Source organism: Crocodylus porosus, unplaced genomic scaffold (assembly GCF_001723895.1).
Source record: "Crocodylus porosus isolate Cpor-Errol unplaced genomic scaffold, CroPor_comp1, whole genome shotgun sequence".
Classification (NCBI taxonomy): Eukaryota; Metazoa; Chordata; order Crocodylia; family Crocodylidae; genus Crocodylus; species Crocodylus porosus.
In genome coordinates this window covers 107,262,771-107,285,393 of record NW_017728947.1, presented here as the reverse complement: position 1 = coordinate 107,285,393, position 22,623 = coordinate 107,262,771, and the positions used below count along the sequence as shown (strand labels likewise).

Sequence of the window (22,623 nt, the reverse complement as noted above, 5' to 3'; positions counted from 1 at the left end):
TGCTTGCTTGTACGTCCATCAACAGGAACACCCATATGACACAGCTCTGTGCATAAACATGCTAGCAGCTTTAAAAGGGTACTAAGCAGCACAAGCAAAAATATGCTATTCAACTTTGTGCTACAATGCACAAGACACAAAACAAACAAACAAAAAAAAAAAAAGGTGTGCGAAACTGGACACGATCTACTTCATTTAGCCTAAAAAAATGTCAACATTCAAAAGGCAACAAATACGGTGTTCCTCCCTTTCAATCATACTCCTTTTCTCCCTGTGTGGTTCTAATTAAAAGGTGTCAATTTTTCCACAGCTTCTCTGTACTTGTTATGCGGTCAAATTCCTGCCTGACTTTCAAAAGCATCGCAGCACTAATTACTTGTATGTGGTTACACGATTTAGCTGCAGGCCGACATGGGTTTCTTATTTTAATACAATATCAATTAAGTTTGACACCAAGTCATCTCTTGTTACACGCTGGTTGACATGCGTAACTGGCTCCTAACTAACTGGCCATACACAAGGGGTTTATTACAGATTCCTTAAACAGGCCTGTTTTTGCAATATCCATTCCTTTGTTAATAAAACCATTACAATGAAAGGGGAACGTGCATATTGAATACAACTAGTTTCATTTTGCTTCACCAGAAAGAATTTTAACAAGGTCTCAGTAACATGAATAATTAAAAAGGTTAGATCTGGTCTTCCTCTAACAGATGACCAAACTTTTAGCATATGCTGAAGGCTGGGAAATTACTTTGGAATAGCCCTTTATCAATCACCAACACATTAGCCTGGGCAGTCAAAGCACTCTAATCTAGTTTTACACAAGGATGCAAAGATTAGTTTTAGAGTTTTTAACAGGAGACATTGGATGTTACTGCATAAAGTCTTTGCTCATTATCAGTTTTTAGCACTATTTCAGTTGTGAAATCTGTAACACCAGATTACTGTTGGAGCTTTTAACTATTGTAAAAAGGCAGGTGGGGTGGGGGGAACATCCTATTGTCCCTTAAGGCATAACAACCCAAGTTTTAGCTTTTGGTTTTCTGCGTACCATATCATAGCCTGTCATCTGATAGCAGGGAATCTGAAAAGTTTTACACATTAGTATTAGGATCAATAGGCTTGAGGCTTTTATTTCTTGTGTTCAGACTTAGAAGTTTCTGAAATGAAATGAAATATATTTAGGTGACAAGATCATACTAGGATTTTAAATTTAATTTGCATCAATAAAACATATTTGTAGTGCATGTTTTTTCTGATATTCCAGTTTGTTTGTAAAAGACTGGCACATATTTGTAAAACAGACTTGCACAGAAGTAAACCTAAACAAGACAGTTCAGCACCTTAATGCACTTGGAAAAGTCTCTATTCTTAAAAGTTAAGTTAGTGTTTGCTAACAATACTAAATTTGCATGCAACGGCAAATACCAAGAACAGCATAAGCACCTTTACGTTGTCCAACTGATGTGCCAGGAACTGCAGTCACAAGAGAAAACTGCAGTCTCCATGTACATTCAAATCTTCAGCCTCTGTGACTATTGAAAAAGCAGTTAGTCATTTATAGCTGTGATGATTTCAGTGTCAACGAGGGCACTTTTCCACAAGGAATTAAGCAGACTAGGAGCGTCATATATATACCTGCGCAAGCTGGACGCGACCCATGGAGGTGGATCACGTGGCCTGTGGGGTTTTTCCGTAGCTGTCAGAAGCCAAGGAGTTAATGCTGCAGGCTATTAAGCGCTGCAACTACCAGAACGACCATGACAGCGTAGCCAGGACCCAGGAGGTGCAACTGCTGCTAAATTTAGCGGTTTTCAGACTCAAATTGGTGGCGTTCATCCTGGGTGCTGTCTATACTGACACTGAGGCTCTGGCAGCTGCACCTCTGGAGGCTGAACAGTGGCAGCAGTAACTCCTTGGCTGCTGGCTTACTAGCTTTATTCGAGTTTGACACCCCAAAGAGATCATTAAGTCATCTAGTACTGCAATCAAAAGACAACCCATGTGGAATTACATCTGCACTTCACAACTGCTCTAAAGAGGACGGTTCTGCATTAGTGACAATTTCTCTGATTCAGTCCCCCCGCCAGCATCTTTGTCTAATTTTCAAAGGGTTAAATTAAATGTCATTTTTGAGGCGGTTGCTTAGACTTTTTTTTTTTTTTTTTTTTTTAGCATTTCAAAGTTTTCTTGTTTTAGAAAACTGCAGAACGTACCTATGGATACTTCTGTGAAACGTGCTTTGTGCACGACATGCTACTGCGCTGCAATGGTGACTTCTGAAAGCAAACCAACCTTCCAGCCGGCACCTGTCAGACAGCCGCACACTCAGGCTGTGTAAGTTGGTTGTTAAAAGGTACAATAAGCCAAAAAGTCAATCCACTAGCATTTACTGTCAAAGAAATGGTATTTAGGATCAATCCCTAGAGAGCTGGTTAAGTTCGCTGCTGGGCCAAACAGGTGCCTATCTACTGACGTCAATGATACTTCACTTGTGGACCCTGACTAATAACATTGGCAAAGGAATGGCCTAGCCCTTAACGAGTCTAGACAGGAAATGAGGTGGCTTCTCACTATCAGAGAAGTGAGGCTCAGCAGCAGCCTCCCAAGTAGAGGTGCAGGAATCACTAAAACTAGTTTTAAGATATTAGTTGATCAAGCTCTGAAAGTGGTTATATATACCACATGGCGCCAGCAACAGCAAGGAACCGGACTCGATGGAAGCTTGTTTTCTAGTAGAAGTGAACCGATACGTTGGTCCAATATCGGATTGGAACCAATATAAAGAAAATTGGCTGTACCTAAAATCGGCCCGATAATTTTGCCCGTAATTGCCTGTGCCGGTGCCTATGCCTGTGCGCAGCTGCACTGCAGTACTCAGGCAGCGAGGAGCACAGCCCAGCAGTTTGGAGAGCTGCATGCAGCTGGTACTCTGGTGTGGTGGGGGGGGGGCAGATCAATGCCGTTCATGGTGAGGGAGGGGGCAGGGACAGAGGCAAGAGTTGCCCAATAGGACTGTGGAAAGTTTCGGTCGCTGATTCGATTTGGCGCAGATTCAGCCTGATTCGGTGGCTGAATCTCCGACCCTCCGAATCAATTCAGAAAGATTTGATGATTCACACATAGACACAGGTTTAATGTTTTTCCTACATCCTTCTAGGTACCAGGCAGCTGAGATGGTGGGGTGGATGGAGTGTCCCACCAGAGGAGCCCCAGCGCACTTGGCAGCGGACCTGAAAGCGGACCAGAACTGCTTTCTGAGCAGTTCTGAGTCCACCGAGGAGTGTGCGGGGGGGCCCCCTCCATGCATGCCCCCTGGGTCTGGAGGAGCACCTGGGGTCCCCCCACAGTTGAGCGCTGAGCCAGGGGGCACGGATGGAGGCAGTCCCCCATGCACTCGGGGGCAGACCTGGAAGTGGATTGGGAATACTTCCAGTTTGCTGATGAACATGGGGGGGGGGGAACCTGTGCTCTTGTGGGATGCTCCATCCACCCCATCATCACAGCATTCACAAGCCACACCTGGTACCTTGAAGTATGTAGAAAAAAAATTTAAAGGTGCGTCTATGGCTGAATTGCTGAATTTCTGAATCAGCATCAAATCTTCAGATTTGGATTTGGCCGAATTGCATACAGCCCATTTCACACACCCCTACTGCCCAGCCAGGGGAGGGGAGGGGAGCAGGATGGAGCTGTGGAGCTCCAGCTGCTGTTTGCACACTGGTGGGAGGTGGGGGGGGGTGTGGGGGGGGGGGGGGGGGTGTGCCCCCAAATCTGCACAGAGTGGGGTGGGGTGGACGGGCTGCAGCTGGGGCTGTGCCAGGATCTTCTCAGCAGGGGCTACAGAGGGGGCTGCAGGCACTCCACATTTTGCCATAGGCCTGCTCCCAGCACCAATGCCGATGCCCACTCAGCACAGCCCTGGCTCAACGCCCTGCCTCCACCCATGTGCCAGAAAGACCCAGGGCTGTGCCAGGTGGGCAGTGGCCACAGCACTGGAAACTGGGCTACAGAGCAATCTGAGGTGGCTGCAGCCCCCTCTGTAGCCCCCACCGAAAAGAGCCCGGCACAGCCCCGGCTCCAGCCCACATCTACAGCATGCCTGCCCTGCCCCATGCAGATCCCGGGGCACGTGCCCCACGCCCCAGCTGGGCAGCACCTGCCCCTGCCCTCTCCCTCACTGCAGGGGGTGTTGATCTGTTCCCCCCACCCACCCCTTCCCTCTCCCTCACCTTCCACCACAACAGACTTACTAGTTGCACGCAGCTATATCAGAAATCGGATCTGTATCGGCCAATATGTCTCCTTAAAAATTGGCTATTGGTAGGCCCCCAAAATCTCTATTGGTGTAGCACTATTTTCCAGTGTATACTCCTAAATTCTATAAAGCAGGACAAAGCAGACACTTCAGACCACAGCTATGGAAGGTTTCCAATAAAGTGGCTTTACCAAGATCAGGTAAGGGATGCTCATAGCCTGTGTCATAAGACAGACATAGTCACCAAAGTTAATTAATTAATAAATAAGTTTCAAGGCTCAAGCAAGCAAGACTATTCCTTGGCAGAGTTCCAAGTATTTTTTGCTCCATCATGGATGACAAAACCCATTCAAAGCCACCTATGCAGTAAATCTGAGCACTGCTCTTACTACTTTTCCAACTTTGTTGGGGCAGTAAGGAAAAGCCACCCCCGCCCGCCACCACAGCTCCCTGTTTGCTCCCTATTTGCCTTGGCTCTCCTGGCATCCAGGTTTACCAACAATAAACACAAGAGCCCTGTTTCTGCATGTATGCTATTAAGGAATTTCAGGTTTGTCTCTGCAGCACAAATCAGCAGCAGTGCAGAATACGAGGACCTCTCATGTTTCCTTTCAGAAGTCCAACTGCATCAATTCTCATTCTAGCTCCCGGGATGGCTGGAGAGAGGACAGATTTCTTCATGGACCTTTGACTGATCTCCCTTCTCCTGCAAGGGCAGTAAGTTCCAGCTTACCAAATTCAGCTTCTAGAGACTCTTCATACATAAGATGATATATAATATTAGTGAGGAAATAAGAGCAGAAGTCTACCCTTGATCTCCCTCTTTGCAGACCTGCATGCCAGGATTCAGGACTGTGTGTGGCAGGGCCTGATCTGGCATGCTGGCAGCGGGGCAGCGGAATCTGATCCAACACGTTGGTGCTGAGGGCCAATCTGGCACACTGGTGCTGGGCCACGTGGCAGGGCCCAATCCAGCACACCAACACCGGGACTGTGTCAGGTCCAACCCTGCACACTAGCTCCAGGGCTGTGCACCAATTCCAGGATCATATGCTGGCTTTGGGGTTACGTGCAGGGTTAGACCTGGTGCACTGAGTCTGACCATGGACCAACCCCCTACACTGTCCCAACCTAGCATGTGGTAGTGGAGGGTAGTTTCCTTATGGACCCAGAAATTTGGCAGCGGGGAGGGTGGAGGTGGAGCCATGGTAGTGTTTATTGCTGTGACTCCCAGAGCCGTGGCAATTTATGCTGCCACTGTTCTGTCTTCCAAAATCTCCAGACCTGTGGGGAACCCTTTTCCGTGCATAATACACATCCCAGTTTTCCCCTGGTGATTTTGCGTTATATGCAAGAAAATACAGTACTTAGCTGGTGCTCGTTACTATTATATCTGATCACTCAGAGTCTTTAGTGTATTTATCTCTACAATAGCACGATGCTGTGACCTTCTCAGTGGCTCAGTTACCCCAAGTACTGAGAGATTAACTTGCCCAAGGTCACAGAGAAGACTGTAGCTGAGCAAGGACTTGGCACCAGTTCTCAAGCTAGCACACAAACAACTAGACCATCTTATCTTTTTCATTTTTTGGATTTCAAGAATTGAGGACACCTTTGTTACCTCTTGGCCCTGGACAGATTCAGAGAGGCTCTAGTGATCTAAGTCTGGGGTGCTCAACCCCTGGCCTGTGTAGCCTTGTGATCTAGCCTACAGGGCTTCCTTCCCAAGGGTCCAGAAATTTGGAGGTGGTGCAGCAGTTGCAACTAATGCTGCCACAATTTTCCTTCGGCAAATCTCCAAGCCCCAGAGAACAAATATCATGGCCCCATGCATGGGTCTGGCTGGCATACACAAGACAGGGGTTTTTAAAGTTGTTGCACAATATTAACACGGCTAGGCATGCAAACACCTACCCAAGATTCACAAAATAAATGCAGAGATTTTAAAGAGGAAAATATAAATATTCTGCTCTGTTGTGGCCTGAGTTCTTTGCAGAAGAACTGTTCTATTATTTTTCTATAGTCAAAGACCAAGCAAAAGCTACAAGCTGGCACATTTCAAAAGATACCTCATGTCTTAACAAGAGGAGCCTTAAGTCTAAAAAGTTTGAGCACCACTGATCTGTTATCCAGCTATTGAGGAAGTCCAGTTTTGTTTGCAAAAGGTTTACTGTGGAAATGCAAAATAAACACTTAAAAGACTGGAACGTAAATACTGTATGCTAACCTATAGCTTGGTTTCTAGATGGAAAAACTGGCACTAAGTATCCAAGTTAAATTTCCGTTTCATTAGTCATCTTAGAAAAGGCTATTCATCCATTCTCATCAACTCAAGAATCACAATGTTTGTTTGCTATGGCAAAAGAAGCAAGACTATAGCACAGAAGAAAAATCACACTTCCATTAATCATCAAATGGACATAATAAGAATTCATGCACCACTACATCCCACTGGGAGATTTGTTCACACATGGAGGAAGAAAAGCAACTAAAGCAGAGCAGAGGATATTATCATTTGGACAGTCATGTTCACTGCTGGCAAAAAGAACACGAAAAGAAATAACAGAAATGTTTAAGTTTTCAATGTACAGACTGAACTGAAGGGATGCATTAATTCAAAGATGCTTTAATTAGAGATACCACTGATACCATGAACGTGCATGATACCATGAACGTGCAGACTTGACAAGAAAAGACTACTAAGTTGGTCTTCCGAGCGCATAACCTGCACTGTATACAAGATTTCCCTTCCTACAACTCATTGTGTACACCAGCATTAGATTAAAAAATAACCTACGTTACAAAAACACTCCTGTTTGCAAAGTCAAATGCTCAAAAGTTAAGAAATGTCAGAATTAAAGTCGTTTGTAAAATCTCAACAGTTTTCTTGTGTGCAGGCTCTATGATTCAATGCAAATCATGACCACATACTGTTTTTGCACAGCACCCATGTCTTTGCCGATGCACAGCTCCCATCTCCTGCTCCCTGTTCCGTTCCCCTCCCTCTCCCCACCATCCTGGGCCGCTCTGTTTTCTCCCCTTCATTCCCTTCTGTGCTCTGCTCCTTAATCACTCCAGTGCTATTGCAAGCCCTCTCTACTAGGCCTCTGCATTTAACCAAATGCATCAGGTGCTTCATTTCAGTGCCATTTCCGCATTCTACTATAGTATTTTGTAAGGAACTAAATACCCACCAGCTTTGTTTAACAGATACTGGCTCAGCTCAAAACAAAAGGAAAAAAAAAGTCTTACCTGAAACATATCTGTATCTTTATCATGTGTATACTCTACTACAACCGTCTGGTTTCTGGATAATGTGTAAGAGATACTGTGCTGACCTTTACAGCTGATGGCCTGTTGAATAAGAAAAAAAAAATCACTATACGTAAGTTTACGCACAACTATCAAACTCACTTCACCATATAAATACTTTTGACAATAATCAGAAAAAAGGAGCTGTGTAATGCAGATGTATAATGAGAGCAAATACATTTGCAAAATATGACCTCTTACAATGGCTTTTTGGTTCAAGTACCATTTGCTTATTAAATCCTTTAGGACGACAAGAGTATCTCCTAGTTCAGTAATTTAAAGCCAATGCATCATTTTGTCTTTAATTCTAAAATTAGTAATTCTCCCATGAACTCCTGCACAGATTTCTCTCTTCCCACCCTCCTTGGCATATAAATCATCTATTTCCAGTTAAAAAACTTCAGACCTTCTACTCAATTTGTGTAAGGTTTTATTTTTTTTCCCCCGATTCATCAGATATCCTCTAGGTGATTAATACAGAGTTTACTCACATCAGTGATTCATTGCGTAAAGTTTCGGGTGGTAACTCATTCCAAACATAATTCTTTTTAAACATTCTACGTGCAATATAATATCATACCACAGACTTTTTTCTTTCAGAAATATATTTTATCAGGTAAGAAGAAAAAAAGGTCATCTTGATTTACCTTTTATAATTTTTTCTAAGCAAAATCTCATGGAAATACTTGGCTCCTACCCAGCATTTCTCAGCCTCCTCTGCTAAGGCTCTACTAAGAGGTTAATTAAACACATCCCCAGTTAGAAAAAACAGAACAAAGTGACATTGCCCTAGGTTGCAAAGCCACTCAATGACAGTGCAGCTCTGTTTCCCAAACTAGTTCCTGATACCACCTTCAGTCACACAAGACCTTTAGAACCTAATAATTAAATCTTTAAAAAAAGGAGCCAATATAATTTCAGAAAAATCCTAGTTCTTTAGTCTTTAGAAGGAGTGGAAGCAATTTGACTGAAGTTATTGATTCTACAAAAAACAAATAATTTTAGTGGTCTCAGGAGCTATTTAGCATGCAGAATCGCCTCTAAAAAGAGCTGCTGTAACACAAAGTACATGTAATAATGGGAGTTTAAGTACTTCCAAAGAGCTCCAAATCCAATGCTTTGACAACACCACAGGGTGACACCACATGCAATTATATCTACTGATTCTATCGTAGTGGTATTTTTCCCTTTGTTGCTCTTGATCTAAAAATTACAAGTATCCAACATGGCAAGGGATGAGTAAATCGAGCAACTCCAATCTACTCTGCTTAATTGTTTCAGACCATTTTTAGTCACTTTATTTCTCTGAGACATTCTAACTGATCTCAAAGCCACAGATTATCTGGTTAAGTGAATCAGAGAAAACGCTCTTGAATGTTACGGCAAGGACTGAAACACCTATAAAAACAAGGAACGTATGTGCAATGATCACTGATAAATGGATGGATCCTGTATTTCTCATTAGATTTATGGGACCTATCCTACAGACTTTTACCAGCTATAATATTACACCATAAACTATAAAAGTGCAAGACATCTGTTCCTTCATCATTAGGGACCTACCGAATTTGCAACAGAAGGGGGCTACATAGCGGTGCCTTTAATCTTGCAAGTTCCCGTGTGCCCCCCACCCCCACTGCCATTGATTGGTGGAGGGGCCCCACTGCTTGCTCCTGATTGGGCAGGGAGGCAAAAACCATGGTTTTAAATGTGGCACTATTTCTGCCTTCTGGCCACTCAGCAACAAGGAGTGGGGCTGCCAGACGCCCTCTGCCAATCGGTGGCAGGAGGCAAAAATGGTACCTTATTTAAAAACTGCGGTTTTTGTCGCCCTGCCCATTCAGAGCAAGCGGTGGGGCCCCTCTGATACCATGCTCCCTGCAGAGTGCTGTACTCCCACTCAGACACCAGGTGGCACTGTTCTCTCCAGCCTTCAACATCCAGCCTTGGTCAGGGACAGCGCTTCAATCAAGCTCTGAGGCGCTCAGTTTTTTGTTTTACTGAGGCCTCTTTTTTTCTTAATGAACTTTATGGATATATATTTTTAGCCTCTTTCACTGACCACCCACAAATTTACAGATAGTTGGCTACCCTAGATTCTGCCCTGTCAGAGTTAAATGGGTACCTTTATATAGTTCTCTATGTACTGAAAGAGAAAAGTCTTGTGAGCTCTTAGCCTAGACAGTTGAAGTAGTCTAACATTTTTACACTATGCTAGCTCACTGCTTTCAGCGTAACAAATGCTTTCTATTTTCATAACCGTACCTGTAAAAATCCATAGTATGGTATGTGCTAGACTGCATAAATCAAAGACTTTGGAATCCATAAGTTTGATTGATTATTGTTAGATTGAGCATGACCAATTCATTTCCTGCAAAATTAAATTAGGACATTTCTATAAGTTATTTTTATTTTCACTATACCAACCACTAGACTATAGAGTCCAGCTTTCATTATTTATGAGCAGTCTAATGTGACCTGAAAATAAATTCTCAAAATGCATGGCACTGATGTTGGCTCCCTTATTAATTTTACTACATCCAAATTAGTCTGAGACCATACACCAGGGGTGCCAAACTCATTTGGCCTCACTGGCTGGATAAGCAGCATGGGGCTTGTCTGGATTGGGTCCATGGATCCCCCCTCCACACTTACCCTTCCTCAACATACCTGATCAGGCAGCTGCTCCAGCTGGTCTGGGACCTGCACCACATGTGGCATGGATCCATGAGTGGCTGGATCTGGCCAGAGTGGCAGGTGCCATACACATAATGGGGCAGGAGCACTCATATGAGCCCAACTGACTCTTAAATGAATGAAACGGGTACTTGCAGATCCACTCCTGTTCCCTGGTTGTCTGCTCTATCACATATCCTTCCTCCTGACCTTTGATGTAAACAGGCTACCTTAAGAGTCTACAAAAAACTGCTTACATTCAATCTGCTAACAATTTTTGAGGAACCTAATGATCCCCCACAAGCCAAGGCTTAAGTCAAGGAGGCCATTTCAAAGGCAGGAAAAGAGCTGATGAAAATTTTAACATCAAGGAAAAATGGACCCAGCAATAGAACACAACTGACATAAATTTAACAAATTATTTATCATGGACCCCACATCTAAATCCCTGGTTTTGCTTTACCAAGGTGGGGCTGGACAACATTGAACAGGATTCGTACATGACAAGATAGATGCAACTACCTACTACATAAATGGAATTTTATTAAAGACCTCATGTGTGAGTATGGCAAATTCCAAACTATAGCATATATTACGGAGGAGTGCCCTATTTATCATTTTAATGGTTGCACTGAAGACCCACACCAGGCTACTGACGATGCTTTATCATCGATATCAAATCTAAAACTGGAACTCTAGCCATTCTTTATAGATTGCTTATAGGTTGTTCTGTCATTCGGTTGCTGTATTCCATATAATAAATTGCCCAGTGTTGTCAAATTTGTGTTACTTGAATATATTAGCCCTGTACTAAGATTATGTATTTTAAAGCGGATGTTCTTTTCCTAGACTGATATACCTGTGGTCCCCCTCTCACAACTTCCATTGAAAAGCTGCTTTTAAATAATGTCAAATGTAGATTTCATTTCCCAGTATTTTATAATCTTTCAAAGCACTTAGATCATTCTGAAATTATACAAGATGACAAGTTTTTCGGAGTCTATTCGGCACAGACAGCTGCTCCAATTCAAAGAGATTTCACATGCATTTTGCTGCTCATCTTACAAAGAAATTGGCCACTAGCAATTGTCAAATTGGAAAGTCAAAGAACCAAGGGAAAAATTTGATAGCACTCCAGTGCATCAGTTATTGTACAAACACAAAAAGGGTCATCATTGGCAATCCCTCGCAGTTGAGGATGATAGTCTTCCATGACTGCTTTTATCTATGGGTCTGAAGATGGCTGATGAGGCAGATTCGTGACTGACAGACTCTGCTGCAACTTGGGCATATGTTTCCGTGAGGGATGGGTAGCCCAGGATTCTGGATTCAGTTTGTGACACGCTGTTTCTGTTGCTCCTGTTTTTTCCATTTCCTGTCGTCGTCGTAAGATTTCACAATACCGAGATCTTTGCAGCAGACTCTTCCTCCATTTGGGGTGGTCCTGGGCCACAGTCTCCCACGAGTTGACGCTGAAGTTCCATTTTCCGTAAGCTGACCTTGAGGACATTCCTAAACTGCTTTCTCTGCCCTCCTCTTGAGTGTACACCTTGACTAACCTGGGAAAACAAAACTTGCTTTGGGTGTCTGGAGTCAGACATGGCCCAGCGAAGTTGATGTCGGATGACCATCACCTCAATGCTAGTGGTGTTTGTTTGCGAGAGGACACTAGTGTTGGTGCATCTGTCTTCCCACTGGATTTGAAACACCTTCCACAGGCAGCATTGTTGGTACTTCTCCAGTGATTTGAGATGTCTCCTGTACATTGTTCATAACACTGTACGGTAATGTGGGGGATCATGACTGCTTGATAAGCCATAAGTTTGGTTTCAGATCTGATGTTACGATATTTGAACACTCATTTCCTCAGGTGTCTGAAGGCTGCCTGCGCACTTTTAAGGCGAGCTTCGATTTTTTCATAAACGTCAGCCTTCTGCAAAAGATGGCTTCGACGGTATGGGAAATGCCTTTTGCAAAGAATGTGATCCAAGGAATGACACAGCAGGAGAAAGGGAGAAAAGTCCCAGGGAAATAAGACCAGTCCAGTAGTGACTTGTCATGACCAAGTTTTACTGGCACAATTTAAAAGGTTTACACAATTATGACAACACAGCCAAGCCCAAAACCTTCAAAACAGCCCACCAGGTCACAAAGCTGACCTATAATTGAAAAGTTGAAGGTGCTTTTCACATACTGATTAGTGTTATTTGGGTTTGAGCATCTGAGGTTTTACACTTTCAGCCTTTCCTTTGAAACCATGACAGCTATACACTTTTCTTGAACAAAAGTTGTCACATACTGACATCACTCCAAGAACAAAAGCTTTAGGGGGGGAAAAAGAGCAAATCAAAACATATGCGTTAAAACTGCAAGAATCTGCAACCCTCTTAATTCTCCATCCAGAAACTAATGCAGACTGACCCCCTGATCTTCTAGATTGTGTGCACCTCTATCTGAACAGTCTAGCCTCCAAAACCTTAAGCCTTTTCCTCCGATGTTGCCAAGAGCCACTGGGACTATACCGTATGTCTGATTCCAGACTGCCGTAACCCAAGCAGAAATGAGAGCTAGCCAAGAGATGTGCTGTCTTACGTGCTTTGCTGCATCTCAAAGCTGTATTCTCCCATTTGTCTTTTCTGTGCGCTTCAGTTACTCTTCACTGGACAAGCATAGCCTGCAACGACTAGCGCAGGATTACTTGCATCAGCTTATGGTACAATGCAAGGAGGTGGATCTGCATCAACACGAGTCACAAGCCCCCCCCCCCCCCTTTTTTTTTTTTTAATAACACATGTTGTTCAAGTAGAGTAGAGGAACAGTTGAGGTCTATGAAGGTTTTTATCACCTCAGCGCACAACCAAGAAGAGAGAAAAGAGCAGGCCACGTGCCAGAGAGCATCCTTAGGAGAAGGGTCACGGTGCTAACATCTGGCTGGCAATTCTGGGGTGGTTGCAAGTCCCACCTTGCCCCTCCCCTCTGCCTCCCTCCCTCCTGCCTTGCCCTGCCATCTTCCGGTTCCTGCTGGGGCATTGCATGGCTTCCCCTCCCTGCCGGACTGTGCCCAGTCCCGTGCAAAATGATAACTGGTAAGCTAACTGGTTATCACTGGGCGTATCAATTAAACAATTAATCATGTAACCTTTTAGATCCTTATTCATCTCTATGAAGCTCTCCTTGAGCTCCCAAAGCTAACTCTAGCCCCTACCACGGCACAGCAGTTTCAAGGTAGTCCTGTGATGCACATGTCTTACAGAAAATTGAATAGGGGCTCCCTGTTAGGGAGCCCCCTGAACACGCACAACTGACTTCACTCCTAGTTCCCAGGGAGGTGGTGGTAGCATCGCCACTACGTCTAGCTTCACTTACATTCTTGCTGCTACTTGAAATGGGAGACCTGTCGCTGCCGGTACTCACTCCCTAATGTGTCCTTTTCCATCTTTCGCCTCTCTCTACCTCCTGGATAGAGCAGGCAAGGAGAGGGGCACAGGTACAGAACAGTTAAAGTACTTCACACAAGCTGTGGTGGCAAGAGGTCGTGCTCTGGACTTGCATCAAAGGCCACCCCCAATCCACTATACCCAGAAGCCTGGTAATCTGGGCCAAAGAGTCAAGATGTGACCTGACTTTACTCTCCTGCATGCAGCTAGCTTCACCATCTTTCTAGCCTCCTGGGCTCTGAGCTTAGGCAGCCAAGACTTTCTGCAGTATGGCCGGCCATGACCAAAGAGTGACCCAAGGGCATTTGGTGCTCAAAAGCTTGTCCGAGAATTCAACTATGCAGTTGTTCTAACAAAAGAGACTAGCCACACAAATCCTGCGTCTTGCATCCAACCCAAATGGGTTGCTAAAAGCAACACTTTAAATGGGTCGATGCTGGGTCAGGTCTCAAAAGGGGTTAAGAGCCTGTGCTGTGTTTCTCTCCCTCAGCAGGTACAAGCCAACCCTGAAGACAAAGCTGCAATTTCTTTTCCTTCCTCTTTTGTTTGTTTGTATTGTTTCAAAGGAAACAGGATCAGATTAACAGCCCCAGCTCCTTTTAACTAAACATGTTCTCTTTCCCCAAAAGGGACACTCTTTACCATATTTACCACTATTTAAAATACTCACAAACAAGGTTTTCTTTCCCCTTTCTAAAAATTCCCCATAGCTAGAGGATATGGGGATAAATAAGGCTTATATTTTAATGGCCTTAAACGTGTGATAGAAAACATGTGTCCTTTGCTCTTATGTTTTCAAAGAGGCACAGGAACTTTTTTTTTCCTCTGCCCCTCTTTTTCCATGGGACAACAATACACTGAAAATAATTAAACTGAATGGTATGAAACCACAATATGCAGATTGGCTTAGTTATGGCAGAAATTTGACATGCATTATGAAAAAAAAAAAAAAAAAAGGAAGGTAACGTTTTGTTTGATGATGGCATCTTGTTTGGTTAGTGTCAAACTTGCACCAAACTAGGGTCATGTAGTACAAGTACGTTTTCTCATGTGCTCAACATATCTAAGCTTGAAATGATCAATGAGTCGCTGCTGTTTGCTTTTCTTTTATCCCATGTAGTGTCCAGCTCCAGAAGAGATGAGAAATATGTAGCTTGGATACAACACAGCCCCTGGCCAAATACTTTGTTTACCTTGTATTTAATTTAGGCTACTTTCCATGACAAAAAATGTAACAGCTGAATACGCAGGATGACTTCATGGGTTTCTGGAACAGCAGCTCTAAGTTTTCTTCTCGGGGCAAAGCTTTTCAGTTATATGGCCAGTTACCTCAAACCACCCAGGTGCTCTGTAAACTCCTAACAAACACTCTGGCTTACAGCAGAGGCCAGATCCTGCTCCACATTCAAATTTTCAGGGGTTTTTCAGCTACACTCCAGACTGACAGTGCATCTGGAATAAACTTAAACTAATTCTCCCAAGCAGGCAGTGGATGCTGGATACCAGGTGAGATGATGCCAAGTGGGTGATGTTCACTTAGGTCACCTGAGCCGCAGTCTGAAAGCCAAATATGATTTTCATAGGCTTGGAGCATGGCCAAGCTTGGGCAAAATGTCACATTGAGAACAAAAGGCTCATCCCTAGCAGGAGGGTGACGTCCCTGACATATTTCAGGTGTCTTCTCTAGAGGATGAAGCCTCCAGACGCTTGATCGTGAAATACATTAAAAGGCAACATAGGTGTAATTTTTTTTAACCTTTCTCTCTCAAGCTGCTCTCTTCCTTTCAACAACTACAAAAAATAAGCCTGCAGCAGACATCTGCTATGGGAAGTTTCAAAGTCTGGCAGATTTACAAGCAATTGAAATCAGGATCTTAAAATGAAGTGTCAGGTGACCTACACTTAGTAGAGTTGCTTATAAATTTCAGCGCTGTTTAGAAGTGCATGCTGCATGCCAAGTGACGATCCTTTAAAAAAAACCCACAAAAAAACAACCCATGCCAGTCTTTGGCAGCACAAAAAACAGCAGTAATGGAGGCTTTGTTATTTAAATGAAGCACAAAACATCCAGCTTTCCTCTGGATCATGAACACAGGTTATGTGAAGTCTCACTGACATTATGGAGCTGAACACACTCTGCTCAATGGTCAGCCTATAGTTTCTGCTTTCATCCAATAAGAACCCAATGAGCAAGGGCGTAATCAAGTCTCCAGCCCTGTACAGAGCAGAACTCATCTTTTGGTCTTCAGGTCCTCACAAGAAAGTCAGCATTTTTTCAAGCTTCAGAGAAGTGGCATCTCTTTTTGTAGCCTCATTCACACCACCCAGACTCCTCTCCAAGGCTTAGTGCAGATGCCTTGAGATGGTTTATACCCTCTCCACTGCACCTCCCAGTAACCAAACAAGCAAAGCAGCCCCCACTTCAGTTTGCTGCTGGGAATGGGGCTAAGTTATTTTAACGTTTGGATTAAGACAACTAATAATTTATAAAAACATTTCTCTTCTTGGCTGACATCCAACTCTGACCGCCAGCTCAGGGCAAATTTCTAACAGTGGTGAGCGCAATGCCTTCAGCTGGCTAACGGCATTGAATATTGGGGTTTGAGTCTCCATGTATAATACACACCAGGCACGTGCCCCCAGATCTGTGCGGCGTAAGAGCAGGCTGCGGCTGTGGGCTGGGACAGCACTAGGTTCTTCCTGGCAGGGGGCTGGGCGGGGCTGCGCTCAGGGCAGGCAGTGGTGGCGCTGGGAGGGGGAAGCTGCAGCCACCCCAAAATTTGCCATAGCCCTCCCAGCACTGCTGCTGCCCGCCCCAGCCCCCCTGCCAGAAAGAACCTGGCACACCCCCAGCCCCAGCAGCAGCATGGCCTTGCCCTGTGCGCAGATTTGGGGGCATGCACCCCCCCCATGCCCTCCCGGGGTGCATGTAGGCAAGAACCGCACCCCCGCTCGCCCTGCAGACAAGCCATGGTTCTGCTACACGCTGTCCCAACCATGCACTGCCTGCCTCTGCCCTACTCCCGCCCGCATCTCTGGAGCCTCCATCTGCTCCCCCTTCCCTCACAAGAGACTTTCCAGCCGGGCCCAGCAGCTCTTCACGCTGCTGCGCTGCACACCTGACCACCTGTGTGCTGTGCTGTGGCTGCACGCATGCACAGGACATTTATCAGCCACATTATTGGCCACACAACCGAAAAAAGCTGGTTGCCAATACTGTCACTATTCCTTATACTGGTGCCAATCCAATATGGAACCAATGTATTGGTGCACCTCTAGTAATTTTTTCTCATTTGTTCTGCATTCCCCTTACAACCCTTTTAAGTACCCCTAGTGGTACGTGTACCCCCGGCTGACAACCACTGTTCTAGAGTGATGCTAGACAAAGAGAAAGGACGTTTTAGCAAGATCTCACTCGTTAGCTAGAGGTAAAATTTAGTATTCCCAGTATCTCACAGACATTACACATAGACATTAGGGCTGGAAGGGACCTCAGAAGATCTTCGAGTCCAGCCCCCTGCCCCAGTATCTGAAGTGGAAATTTTGTTCCTAGAAAAGGCAAATCGCCAGAACTGAAGTTTTATCCTAATCAGAATAGCCTCTCGTGTCCAGTTAAAACTAAGAATTCCTTACCAATTAGTGACAGCTTTGTAACAGGACTCTTTTCAATCGTAAGCACGTTAACTTGCATCTACGGAATAACTGTTTGAAATTTTACTCTGCATTAAAAGCCAACCAGTAATTGGCCAGAATTACTTGCTCCTACGGCATTACGCTTCAACAAAGCTGAAATTTATATTGACCTCTCGTTGATATGGCCATCAAGTATAATTTGGTTGTAACCTTTAGCAAAAGAACATTGTCATGGAAACTTCATGAGCTTCATGTGCAAAGGAGTGCGGGAAAGGAAGGAGTGCTTATTTCAACCACAATCAGTTACAGCTGTTTAAAAAGAGGCTCCATCTGCTTCCTATTGAACCACATACCAAGTCTTCTTTCAATGCTCTGAGGCAGTGGGTTTCAACCTTTTTTCCTTTCCAGACCCCTAAAAAGTTCTGAATGGACGTGCGGGCCCCTTTGGAAATTTCAAATAAAGGTGTGGACCCCTCTGAGTTATAAGTGTGAATATTCACACACTTTGGATTGATCACAGTTTTCTTTCGCAGACCCCTGAGACATAGTCTACAGACCCCCCAGGGTTTTAAACCTGTGGTTTTAGACCCCAGGGGTCAGCAAACCACAGGCTTAAAACCACTGCTTTAAGGAAAGCAGTAACAAGTGAGTGTTTAAGCTTAGCTTTACAACAAGATCTTTAAATTTAAGGCCTTTCAGCAGACTATATACAGATTTTGTCTTCTTACCATTTATTTACAGCTTTAAATGTCAAGAAATATTTTCAGCACTAGATCAAAGCGTATATTAAAATTATATAGGCAAAAAAGTGCACAAATGCCAACTCCATCATCTACTGCAGAAATATTAACATAGTATACATCTACTTTCTAAAGCTAAAGGATATCAATACTCATCATGTAACAGAATCTAAAACAGCTTCAAGATTTAACAGGAAAATGCGATTTTTCCAGTCTCTGGGTTGTACCCAGCATTGCTCTAACTTGTAGCAGGGCTAAATTTAGACTAAATTTTCAATCAAGGGAGAAATATGGCCAAAAAGGAGTTGAAACCAGTTTTACATGAGCATAATTATAACAATGCCATATTCCTTCATGAGTAAGCTTCATTTTGAAGTGATAAGCCAGTATACAGCTCTTGAGCTCAACACTGCTTTAAATAATCTTGATTTAAGCGGTACTAAGAGTGACAACAGCTCAACACCCAGCTGAATGCCTTCCTCAGTAAACTATGCAGAGTGCTCCCTGCAGGGTCCTACCCAGGTGCTGCTTCAGCACCATCAGCTGCTAGGAAATAAAATCGGAGCGACACAGCATGACCCTCTGCTGATGGACTTTGCACTAGCTCATGTCAGAAATTGGGGAGGCATGTAAAATTCACAGTACCCTGCATATACAGTTAAATTCTGTATTGGCTGAATGGACCTCTGTTTGACAAGAGTGCTTCTCCTGGCATTTTTTTTCAGTCCTATTGTACTTTTAGGAGTAGTTCTCCTTGGTTTTGCCTGCAAGCTGGCTGCCGTGCCCATTACAATAGGACCATGGACAATGTTTTTGGGGAGAGAGGAAGGAAAGCATGCTGGAAAGTTAGCTTTATTTTGTACTACTTGTACCCACTTTTGCCTTGAAGCACGTAGCTGGAAGAAGGAATTGATGCAAATCTGCCTTACGAAGCACATCAATTTCCTATTGCTCTGAAAACAGCAGAAATCAAACAGGAGGTGATTTTCCTGCTCCCGGTTACAAATTTCTTTCCGGCCAACCCTTGCTGCAAAAAGTCTCAGGATTTTTTTTTCTGGCCCACATTACCAGTGCTCCTGTGGCCATAATCTGGCGTTTCCCTTCCACCGTCTCTTTCTGGTCACTTTCCTTTAACGAACAAGCGCCTGTTAAGTGCTTTTCATGCCCTTCCCGGGTGGTGGTGGCGGGACGTCTTTGGGTCCGTGCAGGAGCTTTACTGTTTCTGACATTCTTTCCAAGTGAGGGGCAGCAGCTACACCCATCGGCTTCAGGGAGGCTTACCCGATTCAAAATACCCTATGTGAGTCTTTGGATGCTACTCCAGTGAGCAGCTAACAGGGAGGGGAATCCGATCTAGAATAATTTTGGTAGAGCTGTTAAATCATGAAACTAAAAGTAGCTTGTGTGCACAAGGCACAGACTAGTTGATGGTTAGTAGAAACAGGCACTTCTAAAGAAGAGCAAAACAGTGAGGCAAGGGAATGACTGCCTAGGGAAGTTGTGGGATCCCTCCCATTAGAGGTTTCAAGAAGTTCCATAAGCATCGGTCAAGGTAGAGCAATGGTTGGAAGTGCACGTATGCACCCTTCCCCTCCGGCGGATGATGAGAAGAGCCTACTGCAGCCTAAACCAGTGGTCTCCAAACTTTTTTGACTGCGCACCCCTATCAGAAAAAATTTTCGAGCACGCCCCCCCCCATCTATGTATATTTATATAAATATAAATAGGCGTTCTAATATTTTCTTCCTGCACCCCAATGGATCGTCTTGCATGCACCCCACTTTGGAGACCACTGGCCTAAACCATGTGGATGTTGGAGAGGACCACGTGTGGATGTGGGAGAGGACCACGCTCAGCAGCAGGCAAATGAAGGCGAGTTCTACAACTGGTCCAAGTAAGATTAAAGTACCTGGGATAGGTATAGGGCACTGGTTCTCAACTTATTTGCCATAGCCGGCCACACTTGCAGCTTTCAATGTGTGATGTGGACTGCACCCGCACAACTTGCTTCCTGGGTATCCATTTAAAAAAATGTTTTAATAAGATGTCATATGGGCTGCAGCAGGGTGCTGACGGAGCCCCAGGTTGAGAACCACTAGTTTATGGAACAGATAGGGAAAGACTTCTGGCTCTCCAGTTACAGTGTGATGTGTTTGTTGTCCCCAGGTTGTAGAGCAAATGATGGAGGGTGGAGTTTTTTTGCTCCATGCTTCCCAGACTTTACTGGTCACGTGGAGCTGGGACGGAAGTTTTCCGCTCCTGAAGCATTATGTATTGGCTATAGCCAAGGGTGGGTATTTTGAATGGCGGTGCCACGACTCCTGCTGGGACTAAAACCTGAAGGTTTCTGGTTATAGGGTTGTGCCCCTCTGCTCAGGGTCAGGCCAACATTTGGGATCAGGCGGGACGTTTACCCGACGGTCGGATTGATACAGACTACGAAGGATTTTGCCTTCCTCTGTAGTTAGGGGCACGACCCTCTTAAGTGCATTTTAATACCACTTGCAGCAGTGGGACACTGACAGTCCTGGGAGATGCAGACACGAGTACCTTAGCACAAAGGCGAAACTAGCAGTTAGAACGCCACTGATCAAGACAAATGCAGGATTTTATTTAGGCAGATGAGGTTCTTCGGGTAAATCCAGTATCTTTTTTTTAGACGAACTAAAACAGTTGGAACAATTCTTCTTTGCAAGCTTTCGGGTACAAACACCCTTCTTCTTCAGCCTGAGGAAGCATTATTATTTTATTTAGGCTTTTAACGGTCAGCCATGCCCTGATTATTCATCAAGAGAAAAAAAATGTCTTATACAGGTAGAAAAGAACCGGTCCTTTCAAGGAGCCTGGCACATTAATACAGCCTAATAGTGAAGTGACTCAGTGTCTCGACATCACATGGTGAAGACCTACAGGACAAATTCTGCCAAATCTGTGGTCTCCTGGCAGCGAGCGACTGGGCTGCCTGCAGAAGGATCCTGTCACTATTTCAGAAGAGCTGAATCTTTACAGAAAAGATACCTACTAAAAGCTCAAATGCAGAGAGGCACACTCCATTTTGTCATGGGAGTTTGAAAATGCTGTCCAGAGCATTGAGAGCCAAAAGAAAATTTACTACAGTAAGGACAACACAAGCGTAGCAACCATAAGGCTTTTTCCCCATAGAAGTCACAGCCACCAACCGAGACTGTGCATCTCAATAATGAAAGCAGTGAACACAAGCGTGCGGCTGCTCTTATAAAACACTGCTGCTTTTCTGAGTGATCCATGCACATGCAAGTTAAAATCCTTAAATAAAAAATGCAAGGAAAAAAATGAAGTGGTAAAATAAGTCCCTCAAACAGCTTCGGCGAAGACACGTACAGGAGGCTTTGTGCAAACTGTGCATTAGCAAGGACAGTTGCAGTGAATCAGAGCACGCTGCTACGCTCACTGCTGGCAGGCAGTGTTAGTATAGTAATGAGCCGAGAAGCTTCAGATCATCCTGCAGTTTCCAGAAACCATAAATTGAATCTGACAGAAATTGATTTTATATTAAGACAGCCGAAGACTCTCCAGATAGCTACCTGGACACAGACCTGTTAAGCGGCTGCTCAAAAATCTCTCAGGAGAAATAAAAATAGATATGAACTCACCCCTGCCAAAAAACTATTGACTGATTACAGAAACCAGCTACACTTTATGAAACTAAGCATGGGGAAATAAAGTTGCTTCCCAGACTCAAAGCTACCGAGCCAGACTGTTATGGGTGTTTTTCCAGAACAGAGGCAGTCTGCGGCTGTTCCCACTGACGAGCATTAGTTTCATAAAACAAAGGCAGCGCAGACTTGTTTAAAAACTTCCATGAAAAGATGATCAGATCTTCAAGAATGCCAGCTTTTTAAAATGTTTCCTAGATCAAGAATCACTGTGTTAAAAGACTCTTCCCTTGGAGCAAGTCAGACTGATAGTACTATTACTACTTCTGACAGCTCCAGAAAAACAAGTAAGCTCACAAATGTTGAGAGCAGCTTCCAAATGCTGCATTTTTGCAGCAAAGCATTTGGGCCATTTTTTGAAAATATAGTAAGAAACAGTCGGCTATAGTAAGTCTGATTAAAAACTCATACTATATTTTCCGGTGTTAATGCCCAAAGCAAAATGGATGCCATGCATGTTAAGTCACTTCTTGTAAATGCAGTTTTTTTTTTATTTTTAAGTGTAGAAAGTTCTATAAACGGTTCATTTTTGCTTGCTGTTATACACCTAGCCATGCATTTGCTACCATTTCCAGGTTTTAGAAAGCCTTACATGTAAATCATTAGCATGTATAAATACTTCTTTTCTGCTGTGCTTTGGACCTAGTTACTCAAAATTAAATAATCCTAAATAGCAATCAAAATGCAACATACTGTAATCCTCCTCCATGGTGTTATGCAGGGACTGACAAATTGGTTCATTTACCATGGTAAGCAGTTTTAGCTTCAGTTTTTTTTAATTTAAAGCATCTAGCTGGCAGTAGCAGCAATAGTTTAGAGCTTTCACTAAAATGATAGAGTAGCATTAGCAATAGATTTATATATAATTT

General features: G+C 44.0%; 1 protein-coding gene across 1 annotated transcript in view; it reads right to left on the bottom strand.

The window, feature by feature from the left end:
* The window catches only part of PELI2 (pellino E3 ubiquitin protein ligase family member 2), a 75,498-nt gene that overhangs the window by 14,855 nt on the left and 38,020 nt on the right, over window positions 1–22,623 (bottom strand). The window contains exon 3 of the mRNA XM_019551164.1: window positions 7,514–7,615. Within this exon, the coding sequence (XP_019406709.1) occupies window positions 7,514–7,615 (102 nt within the window). The remainder of the gene's footprint in view (window positions 1–7,513; window positions 7,616–22,623) is intronic.